At 49.5% G+C, this 26,884-nt stretch overlaps 1 protein-coding gene across 2 annotated transcripts in view; it reads right to left on the reverse strand.

The window, feature by feature from the left end:
* Positions 1-26,884, reverse strand: part of LOC114598616 (carboxyl-terminal PDZ ligand of neuronal nitric oxide synthase protein) — a 78,378-nt gene that overhangs the window by 43,940 nt on the left and 7,554 nt on the right. For both annotated transcript variants that reach the window (XM_077928275.1, XM_028732492.2), the window contains exon 2: positions 18-89. In XM_077928275.1, coding sequence (XP_077784401.1) covers positions 18-89 — 72 coding nt within the window. The remainder of the gene's footprint in view (positions 1-17; positions 90-26,884) is intronic.

Below are 26,884 nucleotides of genomic sequence, written 5' to 3' on the forward strand. Positions count from 1 at the left end.
GCATCGACACCACTTACCCTGATGCGTCTCATGGCTGTGACAATCTCCACCCTGCTGTTTGGCCGGGGTACATCTAGGCTGCCAATATACTAGAAGGAAAAGAGAGAAGTTAGGCAAGAGTCAAACTTTCCTTCGGAACCAGCCTTCTGAGCAGCTGCATCCCATATGCATCTCCTGCTCCTCTCCTGCTCCTCTCTGCACCCAGGTTATTATAGGGCACCTCGCCCTGCATCTTACTGAAAATGTGTTCAAAAAGCCATGTTCCAGCGGTTGCATTTTCAGTGCTTCCTAAATCTCTCTCCCCCAACACACACTGTTCACATCTGAATGGCTTCACTTTGCTTCTGTTCTGTATGCATCGAGGGGGCCTTGTTGGGCTGAGCGTGTCTTTACCCTGCGTTAGGGACGCGGGTGGCGCTGTGGTCTAAACAACAGAGCCTCTTGGGCTTGCCGATCGGAAAGTTGGTGGTTCGATTCCCAGTGACAGGGTGAGCTCCCGTTGCTCTGTCCCAGCTCCTGCCAACCTAGCAGTTCGAAAGCACACCAGTGCAAGTAGGTAAATAGGTACCGCTGCAGCAGGAAGGTAAACGGCGTTTCTGTGCGCTCTGGTTTCCATAACGATGTCCCGTTGCTCCAGAAGCGGTTTAGTCATGCTGGCCACATGACCCGGAAAGCTGTCAGTGGACAAACGCCGGTTCCCTCGGCCTGAAAGCGAGATGAGCACTGAAACCCTATAGTTGCCTTTCACTGGACTTAACCATCCAGGGGTCCTTTACCTTTTTTTAGGGGGCTCATACCTTGGCTAGAGACCAAGTAGGAACAGCTTAAGAATTCCAATCGAGAAATTCCAATTGAATTTCTCAAACCAAACAGGAGTATCGTATAACGATGCACGGCATACATACGTGCTTAGTATTGAAAATCCAGCTCTGGAAGCAGGATGAGTGCACTATAAACAGGAGTGTGAGCACAGTCTAAGGAAAGTTATGTACGATCTCAATGCAGCTGATTTTAGACTTTGAGCTTAATGGTCTTATGGGTGTGGGGTGTGTCCCTTTTGATGGCTCTGTGAGTAAGGCTTCAGTAGCACACAATTAACATACAGTGGTACCTCGGGTTACATACGCTTCAGGTTACAGACTCCGCTAACCCAGAAATAGTACCTTAAGAACTTTGCTTCAGGATGAGTTAAGAACTTTGCTTCAGGATGAGAACAGAAATCGCGCGGTGGTGGCAGCAGCAGGCCCCATTAGCTAAAGTGGTGCTTCAGGTTAAGAGCAGTTTCAGGTTAAGAAAGGACCTCTGGAACAAATTAAGTACTTAACCCGAGGTACCACTGTATCTCTTTTCTGCTCCACTGCCGTTCCACGCTTTACAACTGCTTCCACTTGCTTGGCATTTCGGAATAAAAAAAATAAAATAAAAAACAAAGTTTGCCAACCCTGATAAGAGCAAACACTTCTGAGTACGCGCAGCTTTGGATTTAATCTTACTGAAATCGCAGCATCTTTACGATTACAGGGAAACAAATGGAGCTTGCGTCTGCCTGCCCTGATGCCAAACACGCTTGCTTGGGATTAAGCACACTGCTGCAGAAAGGGATAATATCTTTTAAACTTTTAAAAAAACAATAAAACAAGCATTTTATTATGCTGTCTCTTGGCTCTAAGATTTTTGGGGGCGGGCAGGGGGGAACAGAAAGGAAGCTGAGGTGACCAGCACAAGTCCTGCTGGCCCAGCCGCTGACATGCCGTCTTTTTGCCAATGTCTCCTCCAGCTACCACTCAATGGGTGGTCATCTGAAGGCCCCCTGGGCTGCGGCTGCCAGGACTATGGGGTTGCGGCGCTCATCTCGCTTTCAGGCCAAGGGAGCTGGCGTTTGTCCACAGCTTTCCGGGTCATGTGGCCAGCAGGACTAAACCGCTTCTGGTGCAACGGGACACCGTGACGGAAACCAGAGCACACAGAAACGCCGTTTACCTTCTCACTGCAGTGGTACCTATTTATCTACTTGCACCAGTGTGCTTTCAAACTGCTAGGTTGGCAGGAGCTGGGACCGAGCAAAGGGAGCTCACTCCATTGCGGGGATTCGAACCGCCGACCTTCCGGCCGGCAAGCCCAAGAGGCTCAGTGGTTTAGACCACAGCGCCACCCGTGTCCCTTCATAGGGAGAATGTAAGTGTGATGAAAAAAAGCTCTAGGTTCAGAGGGAAGCCATTTCCCGAAGCATTATATCTTGAGGAGCGGTCACAAGGCCTGCAGCTTTCAGATGCATTCTTCCTCACACAGGTCCATCGGCTGAAAGATCAGCCAGCCCACTCACTGTGATAAAAACAGCCCCCCTCCACCATCTGCCTGTAAGGATTTGAGAGACACAGACAGATAAAGCACATCGAATCCCGTGCCAGATTTTCTGGGAAACTCCATTCAGAGATAGAACCACTTTGCAAAATTGCTCTCTGCAAGTCAAAATCTTGCAAGTGGGATTATCTCACAGAGCAACACCCCCCCCCCCCTTGCAGTAAATGGTTGAATACCTTTGACAGGACTAACGTTCAAACTAAAGGAGGAAAATACCTATTAACCATGTTTCAAATTTGACGTTTTAAGCGTATAGTTTTTATTGATTTTACCTTTTTTTATAATACAGTGGTATCTCGGGTTAAGCAAAGTTCTTAATCCGAGGTACTATTTCTGGGTTAGCGGAGTCTGTAACCTGAAGCGCCTGTAACCTGAAGGGTATGTAACCTGAGGTACCACTGTACTAAGTCTTTTTGCACAAGCAGAAATTGTTCTGCTTGCACCATTCTTTAGCTGAAGGCTGCCCAAAGATACAACCGTTGGCCAACTTCAGAGCTATGTTGGTTGGGGGCTAGGAGAGTAGTATGGCAGGAATTATGAAAGATACTATCTAAACTTGGTTTTAGCATACAGAACCAGGTGGCAAGGAGGGCTGTATTTTGGTTTGCCTCTCTTGATGTCTTGGCAAACTCCAGTAACTCAATGATTTTGATGATGTTGGCAGTTCACAGAGGGCAAACAAGGCTTGGTCCTCAGACTAAGGGATGGGGCATTCTCATTCTTCCAATGCTACAATGCCAGGAAATGCACAACATTTAATTCCTCTGAGCGGGCGTGAAACTTTCTACTACGGGATGGTATTTCATCTAAGCTATCCCACTGGGGGGGAAATGTTCTGTTTCTAGGATCTGGTTGATCCATAGCTGTCAACTTACAGATTTGAAAATAAGGGACCAGCAGCCTCAAAAATAAGGGATTTTCCAAGCACAGGTATGTTCAACTTTTGAGCCCCTCCGAGCCAAAGGCAGAAAGCCCAGCCAGCAGCCAAACAAAGCCTCAAGCGGTGGTTCCCACAGCGCAGCAACCTGGCAAAGGGGATACAGCAAGGAAAACCACTGTCACCTCTCCGCTGGGAAGCGCTGAGCAAAGGCGAGTCCCCAGGCAACGCGGCTGATTTGATCAGCACAAGGCATGCAAGCTCCACCCCCCAGTCGTTCTTAGACTCCTTATTGGGTGAGCAACGCAGCCAAGCAACACAGTTGGAGCCTCCCTCCTCCCTGGCTGGCAGGGAGGGAGGGAGAGGAGCTGCTTCCTTTGAAACCCGGGAAGTTTAAGGGACATCATCAATAAGGGACAGCAGCGGGACACAGTGCTGGGATAAGGGACTTTCCCGCCAAATAAGGGACAGTTGACAGCTATGGGTTGATTTGAATGTTTTGGGTTTTTTAAAAATCGTTTTTATTTGATTTTACAAAATATCAATTTATAACAAAACCAAATACATATGCATATAGAGAGATTTCTCTGAATTTCGAGACCTTCCCCAATCCCCTCCTTGGGTCCTATTGTCAACATTTTCAACTGCATATTATTTCATAATTTATATTTTGTATCTATCCATATTATACATAGGATTTGTTACATTACAAGTGAGATTAAAATCCTGCTAATCAGGGTGGATTTGATTTAAATCAAATCGATTTAAATCACTAGTCAGTTAGACATGATTGATTGATTTATTTATTTATTTATTTATTTATTTATTTACAGAAAGACTCATTCTTGCTGGTATAATCTTAATATTTACAACCGGATGAAGGTTTCATTTTTGGAATAATAAATTTTCAGAGCAGTTTTTACAGTTATATCAAAAATTACTGATTTGGTTATACTATTAGAAATACATCGACAGATAATTATTAAATTATTGTGAGGTTTAATAAGTTAACTGTTTATATACGGACAATTTTTCTGCTGTACTTTATTGGAGAAAGGAGAAAAATAATCATTTCCCTAATAACAATTTAAACAATTTATTTAACTAAAGCAGTAACATTATAGCATATGTATCCATGTTTGTTAACTGATGTGGTTAAACTTTTTTTAGAAAAACAACAACAAACAACTTAGACTGAATTTTAGCACACGTGAAAAACTTAAAACAAATCCTTATTTCCTGATGAACAGCCTTTGGACTATAATGTAACCTAAATAGAAAACTATCTTTAGAAAGGCTTTTCCTCAAAAAGCATTTTATTTTAAAAATTATTTAAATCAAAAAAATCTGTTGTTGTTTTTTTAAATCATTGGTTTTTATCCACCCTGCTGCTAATGTTTTCATTTGTTTACAGTGGTCTGCTAAATAAATTGCAAAAATTTTGGCGTAGTCTAACAGCTTGATTTCGTTTGATTTGAATGCTGACGCTGCAGCAGAACAGGAAGACGACGAGTCATGACACCCAAGAGCTTAACGCAAGAACCCTAGTTTAGTTTCTTAAAAGTGAGTAGTGACTTCCTTGCTTCTGCTGAAGAATTCCTCTCACCATCCTAAAGGTAAAGGTAAAGGGACCCCTGACCATTAGGTCCAGTCATGATCGACTCTGGGGTTGCGGCGCTCATCTCGCTTTATTGGCCGAGGAAGCCGGCGTACAGCTTCCGGGTCATGTGGCCAGCATGACTAAGCCGCTTCTGGCAAACCAGAGCAGCGCACGGAAACACCGTTTACCTTCCCGCCGGAGTGGCACCTATTTATCTACTTGCACTGTGATGTGCTTTCGAACTGCTAGGTTGGCAGGAGCAGGGACCGAGCAACAGGAGCTCACCCCATTGCGGGGATTTGAACCGCCGACCTTCTGATTGGCAAGTCCTAGGCTCTGTGGTTTAACCCACAGCGCCACCCTACAAAACAGCAAATCCCACACCTCAGAACTGCAATGAACCAGAGGACCATCTGCTCCCATGTAAACCTGCCATGAATTAAGATCTTCACCAGGGACTTCACTGTGGTGGCAGCTAAGTTGTGCCATTCCCGACTCAGACAAATTTGCCCTATCCTATACCCATTGATTTAGGACTAAGCCCCACTGATCTCAATAGGACTCATTTCTCAGAAGCATGTACAGGACTGTTCTGTGAAATAAGTACAATAAAATTGTGAGTATATTCAGATTTAGTAGCTGCAACTTTCCCAAACGTATCTCAAACAAACAGGGAGGTCTTCTTTTCGGGGAAGGGGCTAAGGAACTGCATGTAAATATTGTAAATATTGTGAACAATGTGCAAAGGCCAGTAATAAAATACTGAAGCACCGTTCCACTTGCAGGACATCCATAGCTGAGCTTTCAAAAGGGGGGAGAGATCTATAAATCCAGCTAGTTTATATCCAGATGGCCTCATTTTACTGCAAAGGGTCTCTTTTACTAATCAAGTACCCCCTATTAATTTTCTAGCTATCTCCTGGGAAAGTTCCATTCAGGATACAGGAAGGTATGCTTCACACACACACAAAGGCTTCTGGCATTCTGGCCCCACATCTCACAAAAATATAACCCTGTTAGTCAAACCATCTGCCTTTAATTGCAAACTTTCTGTGCACATTCCATTTGCCTTAGTTTAAAAACAGTTATCTCTCTCTCTCTCTGCCTCTCTTATCGCTGTTGTATACCTGTCTTTTTTTCTCCCAGAGAGCTCTAATAGCAGTTACAAGCGTTTATTGGAGTAGTTTAGATTAGGGAAACATGGGAGAATCCGCGACCAGAAAGAAGAAGAACATCAAGAAGAGTGGAAGAAATTTAAAGACTACTTGAATAAATATTAAAGATATGTAACCACTTGAAAGAAACAATTAGGACTAGGATTAAAATGGAATTAAATTTATAAATAAGAAAATGTACGAAAGGAAAGCTATGTAATATGATTAGGACTGTGATATGGTCTTTTGAAACACTGATATTGGAAACTGCTACATATACTGGTAATTACTAAGAAATTCGGATGGAAGAGATTCGAGGAAGTCAAATACTATGTTTATGAAGATGGATGGTACTTAATTTTAATTAATTAAGTGGTAATATGTTGTATGTATCTTTTTTCTTTTTTCTCTTTTCCTTTTATTTTTTTGTTTGTCTTTATTATTGTTAATCTTTTCTTTTTTTACTATGTTTATCTACTGAAAATAATAAATATTATTGGGGGGGGGGGAGTTTATGTCCTACTGCTCATCCCAACTTTGTTCCCCCAAGTGCTGTTTAGCAGCTTCAGGTAGTGCTTTGAAAACAGAAGCAAAAGCAAAAACACCAGCGATCCTGATCATTGAACAAGTATTCCGTGTGACGCGAAGTGTGGCTCTGGTAGGGAAGATAAAAGTCCCTACCAGAAAAGAATGGCAGATTAAGTTGATGGATTATGCCAAAATGGCCGGAAGAATCAGAAATCCCCTACAGCACCTGGCTCCCACCTGGACCACAGGGCTTGACCTCTGCTCACTAACCATGCCCCCAACAGGTAAATGGGGGAAAGGGTCGCTGCCAGCATTAAGATAAATTCAACAGTGTAAACAAGCTTTGATGGAGGCAATAATGGAATGCTAAATGGTATAGGTAAAGGTAAAGGTAAAGGTGAAGGGACCCCGGATCATTAGGTCCAGTCGTGGCCAACTCTGGGGTTGAGGCGCTCATCTCGCTCTATTGGCCGAGGGAGCCGGCGTACAGCTTTCAGGTCATATGGCCAGCATGACTAAGCCGCTTCTGGCGAACCAGAGCAGCGCATGGAAACACTGTTTACCTTCCCGCTGGAGTGGTACCTATTTGTCTACTTGCACTTTGAGGTGCTTTCGAACTGCTAGGTTAGCAGGAGCTGGGACCGAGCAACGGGAGCTCACCCCGTCGCGGGGATTCGAACCGCCGACCTTCTGATCGGCAAGTCCCAGGCTTTGTGGTTTAACCCACAGCGCCACCCGCGTCCCGGTGCTAAATGGTATAGTTTTTATACAATACAGTGGACCCTCCGGATACAAACTTATTTCATTCCGGGGGTGCGTTCGCACCCCGAAAATTAAGTAAATAGAGGTGGGCTTCTGCGCGCGCACGTGGCACGACTGAACGCTTCTGCGCATGCATGCAGCATGATTGAGCGCTTCTGCGCATGCGGTGAAACCTGGAAGTACAGTGGTACCTCGGGATGCGAACGGGATCCGTTCCAGAGCCCCGTTTGCATCCTGAACAGAATGTAAGACGCACTTTGTTACTTCTGGGTCACCGCGGAGCGCAACCCAAAAATACTTATCCTGAAGCGTATTTATCCTGAGGTATGACTGTATACACGGGACACAGGTGGCACTGTGGGTTAAACCACAGAGCCTAGGGCTTGCCGATCAGAAGGTTGGCAGTTCGAATCCCCGCGACGGGGTGAGCTCCCGTTGCTCGGTCCCTGCTCCTGCCAACCTAGCAGTTCAAAAACACGTCTAAGTGCAAGTAGATAAATAGGTACCGCTCCGGCGGGAAGGTAAACGGCGTTTCCTTGCGCTGCTCTGGTTCGCCAGAAGCGGCTTAGTCATGCTGGCCACATGACCTGGAAGCTGTACTCCGGCTCCCTTGGCCAATAAAGCGAGATGAGCACCACAACCCCAGAGTCAGCCACAACTGGACCTAATGGTCCGGGGTCCCTTTACCTTTACCTTTACCTATGCCTGTATACACTTCTGGGATTGCCGTGGCCGTAACCCAAAGATTCCGTATCCAGAGGATACGTAAGTAGAGGAACGACCGTATGCAGGGATTTATGTTATGTAAAATGAACCATTTACCAAGTCCCAGGAAAGGATAAGCAGCAAGAGATTCACATTGTAAGACATCAGATTGAGGCTATATACCCGAAAAAACAACTGGGAAGTGGAACTAGTTGCTCAGCAAAATCGTAGTGTCCCCTCTCATGGAGGTTAAGTTTTGGGGATTAGTTTGGAGATCAAGATACGTTGCAGTTACAGGCATTTCTGCTATCTAAGTTACCCATTACCTTTAAAGTCCTCATATCTCTTCACCAGATGCTATGGCTCTTGTCCATGGGCAGGCAAACTAAGGCCCGGGGGCCGGATCCGGCCCAATCGCTTTCTAAATCCAGCCCATGGACGGTTTGGGAATCAGCGTGTTTTTACATGAGTAGAATGTGCCCTTTTATTTAAAATGCATCTCTGGGTTATTTGTGGGACATAGGAATTTGTTCATATATTTTTTTCAAAATATGGTCCGGCCCTCCACAAGGCCTGAGGGACAGTGGACCGGCCCCCTGCTGAAAAAGTTTGCTGACCCCTGCTCTTGTCTTTAGGTGAGAGATTGAAACTGAAACATGATTTACTCTGGGTCAGGGATGCCAGGAGATTCCAATGAAAAGGGAAAAGGAAGTGGGAACTGCCACGGTTCACGTGTTCGTCTGTGCTCAGAAGGGAAACTGCTGCCTCCTTCCATCCCCATTCAGAGTAAACTCACTGGAATGAGTTGGGTTACGTTACTACAACTTTAATTGCCTAAGCAAGTTGGGCAGAGAGGACCAAAATGGAAGATATGCTCAGCTTCAGTAAGCTCAAGACATCACTAGCCCTAGAGCTGATCCCCTTGGATGAAATGCTTTTAATCAGCTAAAAAGGTCCCTGATTAAATCAGGCAGCAGAATTCTAATACACATATATTGAATGTGTTGTTTTTAATGCAAATGCGGACAAAAAGTGCAGATGGCAAGCACCGTTCTAAAAGAGGCTTCCGTGGGGTGAGGGATTTTGGGTATAATATACAACTTACAGCATGGGAGAAGTTATGGAAGTGGGATTTAAAATTCACAGCATGTTACACGCAGAAAGAGAATGATATGAAAATGATGTACCGTTGGTATTTAACTCCCAGTAAATTAGCAAAAATGTATAAAACAGGGTCAAATGTATGCTGGAAATGTCAGGAAAAAGAAGGCACCTTTTATCATTTGTGGTGGAAATGTAAGGAAGTAAAAGAATTTTGGGAAATGATATATAATGAATTGGAGAAAAATCCGAAGCCTTTCATTTCAGAACCCTAGGCGCCGAAATCCCAAGAGAGCAGAAAAGACCTTATATGTATGTGACCACAGCTGCACGGATGTTACTGGCCCAGAGATGGAAAGAAGATAAAGTCCCTACCAGAGTAGAATGGCAGATCAAGTTAATGGATTATGCCGAAACGGCAAAAATGACCAGAAGAATCAGATATCAGGAAGACCACAATTTGAATAAGGAATGGGGGAAATTTAAAATTTATCTTAAAAACCATTGTAAACAGCTAAAACCATTAGTAGGATTGAAATGACACTTGTAGTTTAAAGGTGAATTTTGGATACAATGGAGAGATAAAAGATTTTGGATTGTTATAAAAGATGCAGGAGGAAATGACTAAGAATAGGACCCACACAGGGGAGAAGGGAAGTCTAAGAGATTCCTTGGAATGTTGTCTTTATGTTGTATGTTGGGTATGTGATGATGATGATGATAAAAAATTTATTTATACCCTGCCCATCTGGCTGAGTAATAATAATAATAATAATTTATTTATTTATTTATTTATACCCCGCCCATCTGGCTGAGTTTCCCCAGCCAATCTGGGTGGCTGCCAATCAAATGTTAAAAACAGTACAGCATTAAATATTAGAAACTTCCCTGAACAGGGCTGCCTTCAGATGTCTTTTAAAGATAGGATAGCTGCTTATTTCCTTCACATCCGAAAGGAGGGTGTTCCACAGGGGAGGCGCCACTACCGAGAAGGCCCTCTGTCTGGTTCCCTGTAACCTCACTTCTCGCAATGAGGGAACCGCCAGAAGGCCCTTGGCGCTGGACCTCAGTGTCCGGGCTGAACGATGGGGGTGGAGACGCTCCTTCAGGTATACAGGACCGAGGCCGTTTAGGGCTTTAAAGGTCAGCACCAAAACTTTGAATTGTGCTCGGAAACGTACTGGGAGCCAATGCAGATCTCTCAGGACTGGTGTTATGTGGTCCCAGCGGCCAGTCCCAGTCACCAGTCTAGCTGCCGCATTCTGGATTAATTGCAGTTTCCGGGTCACCTTCAAAGGTAGCCCCATGTAGAGCACATTAAAGGTAAAGGGACCCCTGACCATTAGGTCCAGTCATGGCCGACTCTGGGGTGCTCATCTCACTTTATTGGCTGAGGGAGCCAGTGTACAGCTTCCGGGTCATGTGGCCAGCATGACTAAGCCGCTTCTGGCAAACCAGAGCAGCACACAGAAACGCCGTTTACCTTCCCGCTGGAGCAGTACCTATTTATCTACTTGCACTTGATGTGCTTTCGAACTGCTAGGTTGGCAGGAGCAGGGCCCGAGCAACGGGAGCTCACCCTGTTGCGGGGATTCGAACCGCCGACCTTCTGATCGGCAAGTCCTAGGCTCTGTGGTTTAACCCACAGCGCTACCCACGTCCCACACGTAGAGCGCACTGCAGTAGTCCAATTTAGGTAAAGGTAAAGGTACCCCTGCCTGTACGGGCCAGTCTTGACAGACTCTGGGGTTGTGCGCCCATCTCACTCAAGAGGCCGGGGGCCAGCGCTGTCCGGAGACACTTCCGGGTCACGTGGGCAGCGTGACAAGCTGCATCTGGCGAGCCAGCGCAGCACACAAGGAAACGCCGTTTACCTTCCCGCTAGAAAGCGGCCCCTATTTATCTACTTGCACCTGAAGGTGCTTTCGAACTGCTAGGTTGGCAGGCGCTGGGACCAAGCAACGGGAGCACACCCCGCCGCAGGGATTCGAACCGCCGACCTTTCGATCGGCAAGCCCTAGGCACTGAGGCTTTTACCCACAGCACCACCCGCGTCCCTACTGTAGTCCAATTTACTTTATTGTAAATTGTACAACTTTAATCTGAAAGACCAACCAACCTAATGAATGAATGGAAAGGCCTCTAAAAGACTCTGCCTCCCACAACGCAAGTGGCCATCACCTGAACAAGACAGGAAGCTGCCTTATTTTTGACTCAGGCCACAGCTCCACCTGGCTCAGTACTTCCTGCTCGGACTGGCAGCGACTCTTCTGTTCATCAGGCAGCTGGGGATGTCAGGGGTTAAGAACAGGGTTCACTTCATGCAAAACAGGTGGTCTGCCACAAACCTCTGCAAACCACCAAAGTACCGTATATTTCGCTCTATAAGACGCACCAGACCACAGGACGCACCTAGTTTTTGGAGGAGGAAAACAAGAAAAAAAAATATTCTGAATCTCAGAAGTCAGAACAGCAAGAGGGATCGCTGCGCAGTGAAAGCAGCAATCCCTCTTGCTGTTCTGGCTTCTGTGATAGCTGCGCAGCCTGCATTCACTCCATAAGACGCGCACACATTTCCCCTTACTTTTTAGGAGGGAAAAAGTGAGTCGTATAGAGCAAAAAATACGGTATTTAAAAAATACTGTGAATTTAAATGGGTCGATTACTTGATGGAGAATCAATCAAATAAAATCTCCTTAACCGAGTTACAGCTCTTGTGGGCACCAGCGCAGGAATAAAATAAAGGGGAGGGAACTGAACAAATTGTTCCTATTTGTACTTCCCCCGCAAATATCTGATTACTTTCAACACTCCCGACAGCAATGCAATTTAAAATCTGCGGGTTTTAGGGCGGAAACGAAGTACAAAGAATGTTAACAAGCTAATAAAGTCCTGAACAAATTAGAGATTAATTTTCCTTTTCTGTAAGCATTCATTGGTCAGGTTTCAGACGCAAAATTCCAAACCTGACAAGATTTGTGGGAAATGGCATTTTGCCTCCGAAAACAGCAAACGGTCACTGGGGGGAATGAACCGTATGATAAATTCCTGCACAGAACAATGGTACGAGAAGCAAATTCACATCACTGTAGAATTAAACCGTCTATGGCCTTTTAAAAGCGGGGTGGGGGAGATAGTGTTTGTTACTGTGTTGTGTGTGTTTGTGTTTTTACGTTGTGTACCACCTGCGGTCCATAGATGAAGGACAGTAAAGTGGTACCTCAGGTTGCGGGCAGGATCCGTTCCGGAACGCCGGTCAGATCCTGAGGTTTTCACAACCGGAGGTGCCTGTTCTGCGCATGTGCACAGCAGGGCGCTTCTGCGCATGTGGCGAAACCCAGAAAAATACCGTATTTTTTACCCTATAGGGCGCACCGGCCCATAGGGGACACCTAGGTTTTTTTGGGGGGGGGAATAAAGAAAAAAAAAATTTATTTTCCCCCCAGGCGTGGGGCTGGGGCGGGGGAAGCCCGAGCTTCCCCTGACCCCAGCCCCCAGAACAGGCTGCTATCTGCAAGCCTGGGGAGCCCGGCGGAACCTCCCGCCGGTCTCCCCAGGCTTGCGGATATCTGCCCGAAGCCCGGGGCTGCGCTCCCCGGGTTTCGGGCTGCAGGCTGCTGTCCGCAAGCCTTGGGAGCCTGGCGCGACTTCCCGCGGGGCTCCCAAGGCTTGTGGAGAGCTTCCTGAGGCCGGGAGAGCGAGAGGGGTCGGTGCGCACCGACCCCTCTCGCTCTCCAGGCTCCAGCGAAAGCCTGCATTCACCCCATAGGATGCACACACATTTCCCCTTCATTTTTGGAGGGGAAAAAGTGTGTCCTCTAGGGCAAAAAATACGGTACCTCCAGGTTTGCTGCGTGCGTATCCTGAAGGATATGTAACCAGAGGTGCTCGTAAGTAGAAGTACCACTGTATAGAAAATAGATAGATAACTTTTATCAACAACAACAACAACAACAATCTTTATTACGGTCCAGAGACCCAACAAATCATTACAAATCGATACACAGTTCATACAGCCTACCTCCAGGTTAATCAAGCATTTTGTTTAGAATATAGGGCTCATTTGTTCTTGCAACCACCGATAAAAACTTTGCCACTGCTAACGTTCTAGTCGTTCTTTTATCAATGAAATGACTAAATACTTACTATCGCAGGGCTACCATTAGGCAATTTGAAACATGTTATGAGAGGTTTGGTACATCTGAAAGTTGTGTTCAATTTATTATTCTTGGGGCGTTATCTTCCGCACATGGAATGATAACTTTCAAGAAGAAGATATCCATATGGTGCTTTTGCTCTGCTGTAAAAATGTATTTATCTGTGTGCATGTGTTTAATTTATTAATTTAATATGTATTAATTTAATTTTATAGTTATGTGCTGTATCTATGTTATATATGTCCATCTATATATCTACCAGTACAGTGGTACCTCTGGTTACAGATGCTTCAGGTTACAGACTCCGCTAACCCAGAAATAGTACCTTGGGTTAAGAACTTTGCTTCAGGATGAGAACAGAAATTGCGTGGCAGCGGCACGGCAGCAGCAGGAGGCCTCATTAGCTAAAGTGGTACCTCAGGCTAAGAAAAGTTTCAAGTTAAGAACGGACCTCCAGGACGAATTTTCTTAACCCGAGATACCACTGGTTGAATACGCTTCAGGTTACATACACTTCGAGTTACAGATTCCGCTAACCCAGAAATAGTGCTTCAGGTTAATAACTTTGCTTCAGGATGAGAACAGAAATTGTGCGGTGGCGGCGCGGCAGCAGCAGGAGGCCCCATTAGCTAAAGTGGTGCTTCAGGTTAAGAACAGTTTCAGGTTAAGAACGGACCTCCGGAACGAATTAAGTACTTAACCTGAGGTACCACTGTAAAGAACTGGCAAAAGCTTCCCTCCATTGCTGATGCCACTGCAGGATGAGAAAGACTCAGAATGAATGAATTCTAATTTGCAACAAGCACCTCTCTCTCTCTCTCCAGGTTGGATGTCTGTCTGCCTGTTCCTTCATATAGGAAGGAAGGACTCATTCACGGATGGGAGCCCGTTTATCCTGTGCCACTGAGCAAGCCAGCTCTCTTCCATCCCACGCTTTCTGAATCACACAAGCAGAGGTGATGTGGTCGAGATGTGCAGCAGAAGCACATGACCGAAGGGGACATAAAAAAAAGGAACAGCAGGGTGTACAATCAGAAGGATGCAGGAAGAGAAGCTAGCCAGCGAACGGGAAACCTCAAGGGACCGTCTGATTCATGTGATGACTCCGTCTTAGCTTTTTAGGAAGTGGACCTTCTGCCTACTCCGAGTAGGCTTGCTAAGATGTATAAGAATGAATCAGTTAAGTGCTGGAGATGCAAAGAGCTGGAGGGAACGTTCTTTGATATGTGGTAGACATGTATCTTAAAAAGCAGAGACATCACCTTGCCAACAAAGGTCCGTATTGTTAAAGCTATGGTTTTCCCAGTAGTGATGTATGGAAGTGAGAGCTGGACCATCAAGAAGGCTGATCACCGAAGAATTGATGCTTTTGAATTATGGTGCTGGAGGAGAGTCTTGAGAGTCCCATGGACTGCAAGAAGATCAAACCTATCTATTCAGCCCTGAGTGCTCACTGGAAGGACAGATCCTGAAGCTGATGCTCCAATACTTTGGCCACCTCATGAGAAGAGAAGACTCCCTGGAAAAGACCCTGATGTTGGGAAAGATGGAGGGCACAAGGAGAAGGGGACAACAGAGGACGAGATGGTTGGATAGTGTTCTCGAAGCTACCAGCATGAGTTTAACCAAACTGCGGGAGGCAGTGGAAGACAGAAGTGCCTGGCGTGCTCTGGTCCATGGGGTCACAAAGAGTCGGACACGACTAAACGACTAAACAACAACAACAAGACACGTAAAAGGGTAAAAAAGTATTGGGAAATGATGCATAATGAACTGAAAAAAATGTTTAAAGTAATAAATTAGAGTCCTTTCTGTTGGGGATAATTCAGACTGAAATTCCCAGGTGTCAAAAAAGGTTACTTATGTATGCCACTACTGAAGCCCATGTTTCGTTAGCCCAAAAATGGAAAGCGAGTGTGGTCCCAACCAAAGAAGAATGGCAACTTAAGTTGACTCAATATGCACAGCTTGCAGACTTAATTTATGGAATAAGAGAACAAGAAGATTTGAAAAGGTTTATTGAATATATGGGGAGTAACCAGCCCGTCTTACCCATAGAGGCTGGTGGCGCAGGGTGCCAGGTTCTGGAAGGTGCCAAGCGAGAGTCTGGGGAACACCAAACAAGCGCGCTGAGTGAGCAATGGTGTGTGCACTGCTCCAGCCGAATGTTGACTTGGTTTTTTCACTTTTAGCCTGCAGGCGCTGAATTCTGCGGGGAGCCAGAAGGCTAAAAGGAAAAAAACCGAGCTGGCACTCGGCGGGAGCAGCTCACACGCCCTTGCTCACTTGGCACAGGCCCGTTCGCTCGGTGTGCTGCCTGCTGTGGCCACCGTGGCACGAAGCGGGCAGCTGAGCCAGGAGGTGCTGCGTCCAGCCTCCACTTCTTCCCCGCTGGAGGAGCTGCCCTCCAGCCGCTGCCCGCCTCCTCCAGCCCTAAAAAAGGTCGAAAACTCTGGGAAAGTGGGGGCGCCAGGGGGATCTTTGCACCACGGCGCCGGATATGCTTAAGACGGCCCTGGAACTAAAACTGAAAACACTGGCGGCACTGAGATCAATTCAACAGTGTAAACAAGTTTTGATGGATGCAATAATGGAATGCGGAATGGTATAGTTTTTGTAAAATGTGCAGGGATTTTTGATATGTAAAATGAACCATTAAAGAAATCAAGGGACGCATGCTGTGTGCTAGGCTAAGCAACAAAGCCACCCCTTCTCTCCTTTTCTTTCCCATATAAGCAGCACATAAGCAGATAATGTAGGCCCAACAAAGAGTGTTTCAGAGACATCACCAGAGCCGTCTTTCCCATTGGTCTTAGTGGTCTGTTGCGCAAGGGCGCATGCCTCTCAGGGGCGCCCTAGTGAGTGGGGGAACTGTGCGGCTTTGCCGCCAGCCTCCCCTTTCCCAGCACGCCCACCAACTACCGTATTTTTCGCTCTATAAAACGCCCTTTTTCCCTCCTAAAAAGTAAGGGGAAATGTGTGTGCGCCTTATGGGGCGAATGCAGGCTGCGCAGCTATCGCTGAACCCAGCAGTGATGCACGATGAAGGACGGAAGGGAGCCCTTAGGGACCCCCATCCGTCCCTCATCCTGCTTCGCTGGGAAGCCAGCAGACCAAGAGGCGCTGTGCTGGTCCCAGGGGGGATAAGGTACTATTACCGTAGGCCAAGATCAGTCCAGAGTCTCTAGCAGGGTAGATGATCACTAGATGAGACGCGAGGTCCGAGACAGGGAGCCGGGCGGGGTAGCAGGAACGATGGTAGGGCAGAAGCAGGAAGCCAGGCGAGGAACAGGAACACTGGTAGGGCAGAAGCAGGAGTCCAGGCGAGGAACAGGAACACCGGAGAGTCAGAAACAGGAAGCCGGGCGAGGAACAGGCACACTGGGAGTGCCGAACAAGGACTGGGTAAAGCAGATACTTCACAACGACGTTGCTCCCGCAACCTGGGACTGGGCTGCCTGACCTTTATCTTCTTCTAAGGCCGGGGGCGGTCCCGGCCCCCAGAAGCCCCGCCTCTCTTGGCCTTAAGGCGAGCACTCCTCCTGGGAGACACCAGTTCCCTTCGCCTCTCTGCCCTAAGCCTCTGCAGATCAGGAGAGGCCGAAGGGTTACTGGGCCCCGGGGGAGGCTCACCTGTAGCCACTGAGTCTTCCAGCACCTCTGGGGCCTGAATGATTTCACCTGGTGCCTGCTCTTGAGTTTCCTCAGCATCTAGGCCTTGCCCCAGTTCAGCCGGCCCTGGAGGCGGGGACTCCTGTGCCGGCTGGGATTCCTCCGGATCGCTCTCAGACTCGGAATCCCAGGCCATCACACCATCCCCCCTCCCAGGCCCCCCCCTCACTTGAGGGTCCGGACCCGGCTTGCTGGGGTACGCCGCATGAAACTCCCGGATGCAGGCAGGTGCGTGGACGTTGACCGCTGGTTCCCAGGAACGGTCCTCTGGCCCATACCCCTTCCAGTCAATGAGATACTGCAGCCTTCCCCTGCGGTATCGGGAGTCCAGAATGCGTTCCACCTCGTACTCAGGCTCTCCCTGCACCAAAACTGGCTGCGGTCGGGGACGGTCCGGGTGGAACTCGTCGGGTGGGGCCACCGGACTCAGAAGGGACCTGTGGAATACCGGGTGAACCTTCAGGTTTGCTGGCAACCGGAGACGGAATGCCACAGGCGAGACCTGGTCCACGATAGGGAATGGGCCGGTGAACCGGGCGTCCAGCTTCCGCGAAGGTCGAGAAGGGTGGAGGTGGCGAGTGGAAAGCCATACCAAGTCACCGACGTGAAGTTCCGGCCCCACCTGGCGGTGGCGGTCGGCCTGGACCTTGTACGCCTCCTTGGCCTGGCGCAGCTGCTCTATCAACAGCTGTTGCTGGGACTGGAGCTCCTGAAGCCACTCTGTCACCGCAGGGACCGCAGATGCCGGCAGCACATCTGGAAACAACCGTGGATGAAGGCCATAACTGGCTTGGAACGGGGTCTGCTGGGTGGACGCATTCACCGCGTTGTTATAAGCGAACTCCGCCAATGCTAGGTGGTCGACCCAGTCGTCCTGCTGGTAGCTGCAGTAACACCGGAGGTACTGTTCCAGCACCGCGTTCGCCCGTTCCGTCTGGCCATCAGTCTGTGGGTGGTAAGCAGATGAGAGACAGACCTCTGTTCCGAGGGTCTGGTGCAAAGCACGCCAAAACCGGGACGTGAACTGAACGCCGCGGTCGGACACTACACGCTCAGGTAGGCCATGCAGGCGGAAGACATGCTGAAGGTACAGCTGCGCGGTTTCCTTAGCTGAGGGTACGGATGGGCAGGGGGCACAGTGCACCATCTTCGTGAAGTGGTCGGAGAAAACTAGAAGGCAGGTGCAGCCACGAGACGGGGGTAACTCCACTACAAAGTCTAGAGAAACTGTGTGCCAAGGACGTGGTGGAACCGGCAACGGCTGAAGAAGGCCGGGGGGTCGCCCGGTAGGCCCCTTGGCCCGCCTGCAGACGTCACAACCAGCGACGTAGCGAGCCACGTCAGCCTTCAAACGGGGCCACCAAAACTCACGGCTTACCAGATGGGTGGTCCGATACCGCCCAAAGTGCCCCGCCGCTGGAGCGTCATGGGTCATCCGGAGAACCTCAGCCCGCAGCGGCCCTGGTGGGATGTACAGGCACCCGTGGTGCAGCAGAAGACCCTGATGCGAGACCAGCCCTGGATACTGAGGGCATGATCCTTCGGCCAGTTCCCGGAGTCGTTCCTGGGCCCAAGCGTCGACCCGCTGCTGTTCCCGCACCCGAGCCTGCAGTGGCTCAACCTCCTGGGTGGCCAGGAATGCAGCTGGTGGTAGGATCGTGGTGGGTGCTGCTTGCTGAACCGTGTCTGCGTTGTCTTCAGGTTTCCGGGACAGGGCATCCGCCTTCTGGTTTTGGGAGCTAGGGATGTAGCGGATCCGGAACTGGAACCGGGAAAAGAACAACGCCCACCGGATCTGCCTTTGGTTCAGCTTGCGGGTGGTCTGGAGGTATTCCAGGTTCCGGTGGTCGGTTCTCACCTCCACCGGGTGTCTTGCTCCTTCAAGATGGTGGCGCCAAACCTCAAAGGGCACCTTGATGGCCAGTAGTTCCCGCTCCCACACGGTATAGTTACGCTCCGCTGGAAGGAGCTGGCGAGAATAGAAGGCGCAGGGTAAGAGTGGCGCTTCCGGTCCGTGCTGCTGAGACAAGACGGCACCGAGAGCCGTACTGGAGGCGTCAGTCTCTACCACAAAGGGTCGAGAAGGATCCGGATGTTGCAAGATTGGCGCTCTCTGGAAACAGGCCTTCAACCCTTGAAATGCCTCCTCCGCCTCCTTGTCCCAGGAAAACGGCGTCTTGGGGCGCAGAAGCCGGGTCAACGGGGTGGTGCGGTGAGCATAATCCGCAATGAAGGTCCGGTAATAGTTGGCGAACCCCAGGAAACGCTGTAGGTCCTTGCGGTTCCGAGGTGCCGCCCATTCTCGAACCGCTACCACCTTCCCAGGATCCATCTGCACCCCACCTGGTGAGAGTCGGTGCCCCAGGAAGTCCACTGACCGCTGATGGAACTCGCACTTGCTGAGCTTTGCATACAGACGATGCTCGCGCAAGCGCTGCAGCACGGTCCGGACATGGCCCTCGTGGCACGCCGGGTCACGGGAGTAAACCAGAATGTCATCCAAGTACACCACCACGTACTTGTCTAGCAAGTCCTGGAACACGTGGTTGATGTACCGTTGGAACACAGCAGGCGCGTTGCACAAACCAAAGGGCATAACCAGGTATTCGAACTGTCCGTACCGGGTCCCGAATGCTGTCTTCCACTCATCCCCGGCGCGGATCCGAATCAAATTGTAGGCTCCCCGGAGGTCTAGCTTGGTGAACACCTGCGCCCCTTGCACCCGCTCCAGTAACTCCGAAATAAGGGGCAAGGGGTACCGGTCCGGGATGGTAATTTTGTTCAGGGCCCGGTAATCATGGCAAAGGCGGAGTTCCCCACATTTCTTTTTAACAAAGAGCACTGGCGCAGCAGTGGGCGAGGTAGAAGGTCTAATGAACCCACGCTCCAGGTTCTTGCGCAAGAAGTCCTGCAAAGCCTCGCGCTCTGGCTCTGTTAACGAGTATAAGCGACTCACCGGTAGAGGCGCTCCGGGCTGGAGGTCTATGCCGCAGTCAAAGGACCGATGCGGCGGCAGCTGGTCTGCCCCCCGTTCCTCGAACACGTCGTAATAGTCCCGGTACTCAGTGGGGAGCGTTGCAGCAGCCTCCTCAGTGGGCGCAGCTGCTAGCATCTCAGTCTCAGCAGGAGAACTGGGGTCTGGGAAGTGTACAGTCCGTTTGACCCAGTCAATCTGCACATTGTGAGCCTCTAGCCAGTCCATCCCAAGCACCAGGGGGAACCGGGGCATGGAGGCAATATCCAGAGTTCGCATCTCACGGTGCTGCTGGAGGCACAGGACCAGGGGCTGGGTCTCTTGAGTGACGGCGCCCGAACGCAGGGGCCGTCCGTCGATTGCCTCCACCTGTACCGGTTCTGGCTTGTTCCGAAGTGGCACCCGATGCTGGGCAGCAAAAGCAGCGTCCATATAAGAGCGGGTTGCCCCTGAATCCACCAGAGCATGGGTAAGAATCCATGGCCCTCCTGGAGGGTATAGATGTACCGGAACCATAAGGTGTTGTAATTCAATTGGTGCGGCCCCATTCTGTGCTGTTTGGGACCCCAGGTAGCCAGGGCCATCAGCTACTGGGGTTTGGCGGTTTCCCTGCGGCTGGCGTTTCTCAGGACAGGACCGTGCATAGTGTCCGCTTCCGCCACAATAGAGACATAGGTTCCCCTCCCGACGCCGCGACTTCTCTGCGGGGGAGAGGCGTGGCCGCACTGCCTCAAGCTGCATAGGTTCCTCCAATGACTCAGCTGGGCCTGTGGGGCTGCTGGTAGACACTGGGGCCGAGAACTGGAGGTGCCGGCGGCCCCGAGCCTGATGCCGGTCCTCTAGCCGATCGTCTATCTGTAGACTCCGTTGAATAAGGGTGTCTAGCGTGGTGGGGCGTTCCATTGTGGCCAGCTGGTCCAGTATCTCATCTGAAAGCCCCTCGAGATACTGGTCCCGAAGAGCAGAGTCGTTCCAGGTCAAGTCCTGTGCCAGCAGCCGGAATTCTGTGGTGTATGCGGCCACCGTGGACTTGCCCTGTCTCAACCGCCGAATCGCCCGGTTGGCTTGACTCCCCTTCTGAGGGTTGCCGAACGCGGCCTCCAACAGATTGCAAAACCCCCCGTAGTCTGCCAGCAAGGGGGAGTCTTGCCTGAGCAGCGGCAACGCCCACTTGGCCGCCTGGTCCTTTAACAAACTAATCAAAAAATGCACCTTGGTGCGGTCGTCAGGGAAGTTCCGGGCGCGCCCCTGAATATACAGCTTGGCCTGGGCAAGGAACATGGGAAAGTTGGCCGGGGCCCCATCAAATTTCTCAGGCAAGGCCACTGGGTACTTGCCAGAAGCCGGGGCGTCGGCCCCAGGAGCCGGTAGGGCGTCCAAACGCTGCTGTAGTGCCGTAACCACGTTACTGAGCTGCTGCACGGTGTGCCTCAAGGCCTGGTTCTCCTGGGCTATTGCCAACAATGTAGCCGCTTGGTCAGCCATGGCCTCTGACTCTTCCCGAACGCACCCCAACAACGAGGGAGTACGGGTGAGGCGGGAGCAAACTGTGCTGGTCCCAGGGGGGATAAGGTACTATTACCGTAGGCCAAGATCAGTCCAGAGTCTCTAGCAGGGTAGATGATCACTAGATGAGACGCGAGGTCCGAGACAGGGAGCCGGGCGGGGTAGCAGGAACGATGGTAGGGCAGAAGCAGGAAGCCAGGCGAGGAACAGGAACACTGGTAGGGCAGAAGCAGGAGTCCAGGCGAGGAACAGGAACACCGGAGAGTCAGAAACAGGAAGCCGGGCGAGGAACAGGCACACTGGGAGTGCCGAACAAGGACTGGGTAAAGCAGATACTTCACAACGACGTTGCTCCCGCAACCTGGGACTGGGCTGCCTGACCTTTATCTTCTTCTAAGGCCGGGGGCGGTCCCGGCCCCCAGAAGCCCCGCCTCTCTTGGCCTTAAGGCGAGCACTCCTCCTGGGAGACACCAGTTCCCTTCGCCTCTCTGCCCTAAGCCTCTGCAGATCAGGAGAGGCCGAAGGGTTACTGGGCCCCGGGGGAGGCTCACCTGTAGCCACTGAGTCTTCCAGCACCTCTGGGGCCTGAATGATTTCACCTGGTGCCTGCTCTTGAGTTTCCTCAGCATCTAGGCCTTGCCCCAGTTCAGCCGGCCCTGGAGGCGGGGACTCCTGTGCCGGCTGGGATTCCTCCGGATCGCTCTCAGACTCGGAATCCCAGGCCATCACAGGCGCTGAGCAGCAATCCTTCTTGCTCTGCTGGGTCCAGCAACGCCTCTTCAGCGAAGCGGGAGGAGGAAAGGAAGGGCTTCCTAAGGGGTCCCTTCCTTTCCTCCTCCTGCTTCGCTGAAGAGTGTCGCTTCGTCTCGCCTACCTCCTCCGATCCCCCCAGCAGGGACAACGCTGTTAGCAGATCCAGCTTCCCCAAATGGGCGGACGGACCGGCGGCTCCTTAGCCTGATCCTCCCTCCTCCTTCCTCCTTAACAACATTTGATTCAGAATATTTTTTTCTTGTTTTCCTCCTCTAAAAACTAGGTGCGTCTTGTGGTCGGGTGCGTCTTATGGAACAAAGAATGCGGTATATAGCTGGCGGGCATGCAGCTTCCCTCCCAAACCTCTGCATCTGCTAAAGACGGCCCTGCTCCCAGTCGTTGTCCTTTTCCTGCTTTCTGTCCCGGCGCACAGCTTTCCTGGGCTGCCTTCTCGGGCGCCCTGACGCCGGAGAGGATGTCCGCCAGCCCGTTTTCCTGCTTGATCGCCGCCACCATGCCGGGGATTGGCGCGGTGGGAGAGGCAGAGGACATTTTCCACTGCCCCCTCCCTTGTTTTGGAGTTGCCCGGGGAGGGGCGCTGGAGGGATCTTTGCACCATGGCGCCGGATATGCTTAAGACGGCCCTGGACACCACCCACCTGTTAAACCCCTTTTCTATCAGAAGAGAATCCTGACTGACATATCTGCTTTAGATACGTGCAAGGGGGAGGCATTACTCTTTGAACCTCCCTTCCCTTCAAAACAAACAAACTGATATATAATGAACTGAAAAAAATATTTAAAATAACTTTTTCTATAAAAAAACACACACCATGAGGCCTTTCTTTTAGGAATTTTAGGTGCCGAAATCCCAAGGGAGCAGAAAAGACTATTTGTGTATGTGACCACGGCTGCACGGATGTTATTGGCCCAAAGATGGAAAGAAGATAAAGTCCCAACCAGAGAAGAATAGTTGATGGATTATGCCAAAATTGGGGAAATCCATAATGTATCTTAAAGACCATTGTTAACAGTTAAAATCGTTTGTAGGGTTGGAATATGACTTGCAGTTTAATGGTGAATTTTGGATACAATGGAGAGATAAAAGAATTGGATTATTATAAAAGATACAGGAGGAAATGATTAACAATAGGACCCACAAAGGGGAGCAGTCCAGGAGATTCTTGTTTTTTATGTTGTATGTTGGATATGTGGTTGTAAAATTGTAATCTGGAAAACCAAATAAATAAACATAATGAAATATTTAGCATTAAAAAAACCTACCCAATACAGGGCAGATGTCTCCTAAAGGCTATATCTTATCTCCTTGACTTGTGGGTCACATAACTCCAGACCCTCCAACATTTCACCGATGAAAACTGGCATGCCCTAAGCAAAAGTGGGACATTCCGGGATCAAATAAAAAACCGGGATGGCTTCTGTAAATCTGGGACTGTCCCTGGAAAATAGGGACACTTGGAGGGTCTGTACTGGGCCCTTGTAGTCCATTTTCACCCTCCCCCTCAATTGCTTGGGGAGAAAAGGCTTTCATGGTTGGGGGAATCATTTTCCCATCCTTTTACAGCGTTTCCGAGCCCCTGTGACCACCTATGTCTAAACCACTCCAGTAACTTCTCCTTTCTGGAAAACTTTCTCAAGGCAGATGATTTCACAACCTCCTGGGGAGCCAGTTCTGGTTCTAAACTCCCCTTTCAGGTTCCTCGTACTTAATTCAAAATCGTACTCCCTGCAATTTGAAAAACAGGAATGCTTTTCAATTATAGTCCCAAATGCAGATTAGCACCAATCGTGCATTGAGCAGCCGAAGGAACAGACTGGAAGGCATCCGGGTCCAGCGCTAAACATCCAGAAAGAGGCAAGGAGACGCACAAGGGAATTGTTGTCACCTATCTTATCTCCATCTCAACCAAATCTCAACTCTCTCCTTGCCAGCCACTAACTGCTGCGCACTTAGGCCGACACCCTAAATTGCCTACTCTTTAACTTTCGGAATATCTTAATCAGGGCTCATGCATGGAGAAAAGGCACATGCATGGGGGGCAGTTATGGGATGGAATGGCTGAGAAAATATGCACAAGGCAACGCTGCACAATGTTTAACCATCTTTCTTTAACTATACCTAAACACATACATGTCCAAACAGTTCATCATCTCACACGCAAACTTCAATCTGAGTAGACCTGTTACCCAGAATTACAATTCGCTCAGAGGAGCTGGATGGATCACAGCCCAGTCCTATAAAGAGTTGGTGTGCTTCAGCACAATGATTCCACTGGGTTTAGTTGTGTCTAACTCTTCACGTGAATAGGTTTTGGGTTTTTGTTTCTTAAAAGAGGCACTATGTCTTAAGAGCTAGGTAGTAAACCACTGAGCCTTGGGCTTGCCGATCGGAAGGTCAGCGGTTCGAATCCCCGCAACGGGGTGAGCTCCCGTTGCTCGGTCCCTGCTCCTGCCAACCCAGCAGTTTGAAAGCACGTCAAAGTGCAAGTAGATAAATAAGTACCGCTCCGGCGGGAAGGTAAACGGCATTTCCGTGCGCTGCTCTGGTTCGCCAGAAGCGGCTTAGTCATGCTGGCCACATGACCCGGAAGCTGTCTGCAGACAAACGCCGGCTCCCTCGGCCAGTAAAGCGAGATGAGCGCCGCAACCCCAGAGTCGGTCATGACTGGACTTAACTGTCTGGGGTCCCTTTACCTTTACCTTTAGTAAGAATTCAGCCCTGCAGTAGCAACGATGGGGAAAACATCTGCTGAATTTCTGCCTGTCCTTTTTGCTTCCAAAAATCCTCATAATTACTATTTACAAATGTTAATAGAGACTATTCTTTAAATATCTGATGTGCATAGTTCATGTTCAGTAATATTTTACTTCAGTAGTTGGTAAAGGTAAAAGTAAAGGGACCCCTGACCATTAGGTCCAGTCGTGACAGACTCTGGGGTTGTGGCGCTCATCTCGCTTTATTGGCCAAGGGAGCCAGCGTTTGTCCACAGACAGCTTTCCGGGTCATGTGGCCAGCAGGACTAAACCGCTTCTGGCGCAACAGAAACCAGAGCGCACGGAAACGCAGGAGCTGGGATAGAGCAACGGGAGCTCACCTCGTCACGGGGATTCAAACCGCCAACCTTCTGATCAGCAAGCCCAAGAGGCTCTGTGGTTTAGACCACAATACCACCCACATCCTGGTTGCAAAATAAAACATGTAGAACTGTCGGAAGGTATTTAAAAAGCCAGAGCAGGAGTAATGTGGTCGTGGGAATGCATGCCATTTATAATATGAAAATGCCATCTTCTTCTGCTGCCAAATTAGTTCTCCTGGCAGAATAAGACCCTTTCTCCCCACTCCCAAAGCTCAGTCTTTCTATGAAAGGAATCTTCACATGTCTTTTGCCTCTTCGCACAGACTTCAGCTCTTTGCATAGACTTCTCTCCCTCTCCTCCGTTGTTTGAACAGCACACGCAACTTTGCTAGTCCTGAAACCTAACCAGAGAGCTGGCGTTTGCCCACTTGCCTGCCACCACCCCGCTCTCCTTTGTGAACTTTTTGTTGTTGTTCTTTCCGACATGAAATGAATTGCTCCACAATTCAAAACCAGAGGAAATGGGATTTAGAAAGTAGTAATTAACTCACCCCAAACCAGGCGGAAGAACCTGCTGCCAAAATATTTCAGCAAAGAGTTTTTACGGAGTGTAGCAGTTGTACAACGTGGGTGGCAGTTCTGTGGCCTTTTGGGCATCATTGGGCTCCAACTTACATCAACCCCAACCGGCCAGCCTGGGCAGCCATTGGGGAAGATCTGGGGGGGAACCCAATATCCCCATGGCGGCCAGAGCTTAGCCATCCCTGTGAAAAGTTGTCTAATACACAGATGGCATGAAGAAGATGCTTTGTTTATGAACATCCAGTTGCGGAGTTTTAAAGTGGTACCTCGGGTTAAGAATTTAATTCGTTCTGGAGGTCCATTCTTAACCTGAAACTGTTCTTAACCTGAGGTACCACTTTAGCTAATGGGGCCTCCCACTGCCGCCGCACGCTGTTCTCATCCTGAAGCAAAGTTCTTAACCTGAGGTACTATTTCTGGGTTGGTGGAGCCTATAACCTGAAGTGTCTGTAACCCGAGGTACCACTGTACTGCTCTGTGCCCAGTAGGAACTGATGACAAGTTGGGCTTAGATCTGGAAAACACAGCTTCAGGCCTGACCTATCTCAGGCGAGACCTTGGGCAAGTCACCCTCCTTCGATCAAATCAGCCCAGATATTATAGGAAACCTAGTGATGCATTTCTATCTATTTCCAACAGAGTCAGGGGAAAGACTGTGTCGAGGTTGGAGGTTCTCCAAGTTTCTTGTCTTCCTGTTGCACTCCTCCCAGGGCTACAAGATCCAATACCCACCCTCCACCGTGTTCCACCTCAGGGAAGATGGGCATTCATGATCTCACCTTCATCGTTCCCAATGCTAGATAATGGCAGAAGGGGGGTGGGGAAGAATGAGAGGTCAGTGCAGTTGTCCAGCTCTAAAAGCACAGTCTTACTGCTACCCCAGCTGAATCGTCTCCTTCCAGCCGTCACGTCCGTCCAGCTGCATGCTCTGACCTCTGGTGCGACATAAATCAGTGACCCAAGTCTGCTGACATGGGCACACTTTATTTAGCAGAGCAAAACTGAGCAATGAAAGAGACTCGAGGCATATGAAGACATACTAAACAAACTACGG

The sequence above is a fragment of the Podarcis muralis genome, chromosome 5, assembly GCF_964188315.1.
Source record: "Podarcis muralis chromosome 5, rPodMur119.hap1.1, whole genome shotgun sequence".
NCBI classification, from domain to species: Eukaryota; Metazoa; Chordata; class Lepidosauria; order Squamata; family Lacertidae; genus Podarcis; species Podarcis muralis.